The 2,044-nt window shown below is 51.5% G+C and overlaps 1 protein-coding gene across 1 annotated transcript in view; it reads left to right on the top strand.

Moving 5' to 3' along the window:
- foxo6b (forkhead box O6 b) overlaps positions 1-2,044 on the top strand; it is a 31,469-nt gene continuing 29,425 nt past the window's right edge. Inside the window, 2 exon segments of the mRNA XM_068704614.1 lie at positions 1-631; positions 633-872. Coding sequence (XP_068560715.1) covers positions 368-631; positions 633-872 — 504 coding nt within the window. The 5' untranslated portion in view covers positions 1-367.

Here is a 2,044-nt window from a genome sequence, read left to right as displayed (position 1 = left end):
GTAAACGGATGTTTGACCGTCACCTGGTCCTGCGTGCAGCCAACACAGCCGCGGTTGTTGTGTAATTAACATGGAAGAGAGACTGATACTGTTGTTGATGCCTCGGATACACCTTCATCTGTCCTGATGTTGATGCCACATTGTTGCACTGAAGGAGAATGATAATACCCCCTCACCGCTGCCGGCTCTTTCATACTGGTTGATCATCTCTGTGCGTGAAACAATACACATTTTGCATTAAGGGACCAGTTTCGACATTTTAAACTGTCGGACGTTAATTTGTTGTTATTGACAGCCTTTCTTTTTTTTTTTTTTGTGTGATAGTGACCTTGCCCGATTTTTGACATCTATTCCGCGGGAGATCATCATGCTGATGATGATGAAGAACGGCGGCATGGATGCGCATCAGGTTGATATCGATTCGGATTTGAGCCTCACAGGTCGCGGGTCGCGGTCGTGCACCTGGCCGCTGCCGTGTCCGGAGGATTTCCCCGGGGGAGACGAGGCGAGCCGAGGTCTGGCCCTGGCGTCGGTCAAAGTGGAGCAGTACAACGTGCCCGCGTGCCGGGCCGAGAGGAAAGGCGGCGCGCCGGCGGAGATCAAGCACCCGGCCGGCGCCCCGGCCCCCGGTCGTGGCCGCCGCTCCTGCCTGCATGTCCGGGGCTGCGCTCGACGTGGCCGGCCAGCTGCGCAAAGCCAAGTCCTCCCGGCGAAACGCGTGGGGGAACCTGTCTTATGCGGACCTCATTACCCGTGCCATCGAGAGCACCCCGGAGAAGAGACTCACCCTGTCCCAAATTTACGACTGGATGGTTCGCTTTGTTCCTTATTTCAAGGATAAAGGCGACAGCAACAGTTCAGCCGGATGGAAGGTAGGCCACATGAAAGCATTCTTACTGACACATGGTGACGGTTTTAGTGGAGACACGCCACTATATTTAGGCTCAGTCTGTGTCTGCAGCACAACTCCTTTCCTGCATATTTGAAAGCCACATAATTGACCCCTTTGGTTCCCGCAATTTATGTCGGTGGCGTGTCCCCGTGTCACTCTCCGCACTACAGTGTTGTGGAAAGGGGGCGGCGAGCATGCATGTGGGTTCACTGGGTTCATCGCATTTAGGGATTGCAGCCTTTGCATATGGAGAAGCCACACGGAGCCAAACCCCCCCCCCCCCGTTCACGGTTCCCTTTTGGATAGGCAACTATTACGCGCTGTGACGCATTGGCAAAGTGTCTGCTCTCAAGCCTGTATTTCTCCGCGTTATCGGGTCACAACCGGGACAGAGTGTGCCTCCGGTCCGAATTTGCCGCTCTTCAGTCACCCATGCCGCCAGTTGGGTGCTCGGGTTAAACCGTTTGGAGCCAACCCCCCCCCCCCCCCCCCCCTGCGATCCAGTGCGCGCACGTTGAATTTACGCACAGGCTGTGCGAAAGCATGGCACAAGGATGAGGGGGGGTTTAAAAGGACAATAACAAGAGATGATGACATGGGGTGTCACAGCAAACAGATGTAACTACAGATCATCCCTTAAATTCAAATAATATGAGGTTAATCTAATAGATTGGTTGCTGTAATCTACTTAACTTTACCACCCATCATGTTTGGGGATTAATGGTCTTTTGTTTCCAGGCCCTGTGGCTTCCACTCTTACTGTCCTGTATGTTTGTTTGTCTTTGTTCTCTCTCTTTATTTCCAGCCATTTCAAAGCAGCTGATGTCAGATCTGCTGTTTTAAAAATTGCAGTTCACTAAAATCTGAATAAGTGTGCCCCAACATCCGGTGTGACATCAAGAGGTGATCTGCAAGTAACAGATAACTTTTGAATCGTAAAGGAGACAAAGAACACGTGAAGAAACACAAAAGGTACACCCGGTTCATAAAACACATGCTCTGCGTTTAAACTTCTTCAGTCCAAGCCGTGACAGAGACGACCGTGGTGACATCACCGTGACATCACCGGGGTTCATTTTTTTGTTCCCAAACTTCAAGTTCCCTCCGGAGCGCACAGAAGACATCATTGGATTGTTTTTTACCCCTGAGTGT

This window comes from Cebidichthys violaceus, unplaced genomic scaffold, assembly GCF_023349555.1.
Source record: "Cebidichthys violaceus isolate CVI_PGR_0920_01 unplaced genomic scaffold, fCebVio1.0.p SCAF_96, whole genome shotgun sequence".
NCBI classification, from domain to species: Eukaryota; Metazoa; Chordata; class Actinopteri; order Perciformes; family Stichaeidae; genus Cebidichthys; species Cebidichthys violaceus.
This window is presented reverse-complemented; position numbering and strand designations above follow the sequence as displayed.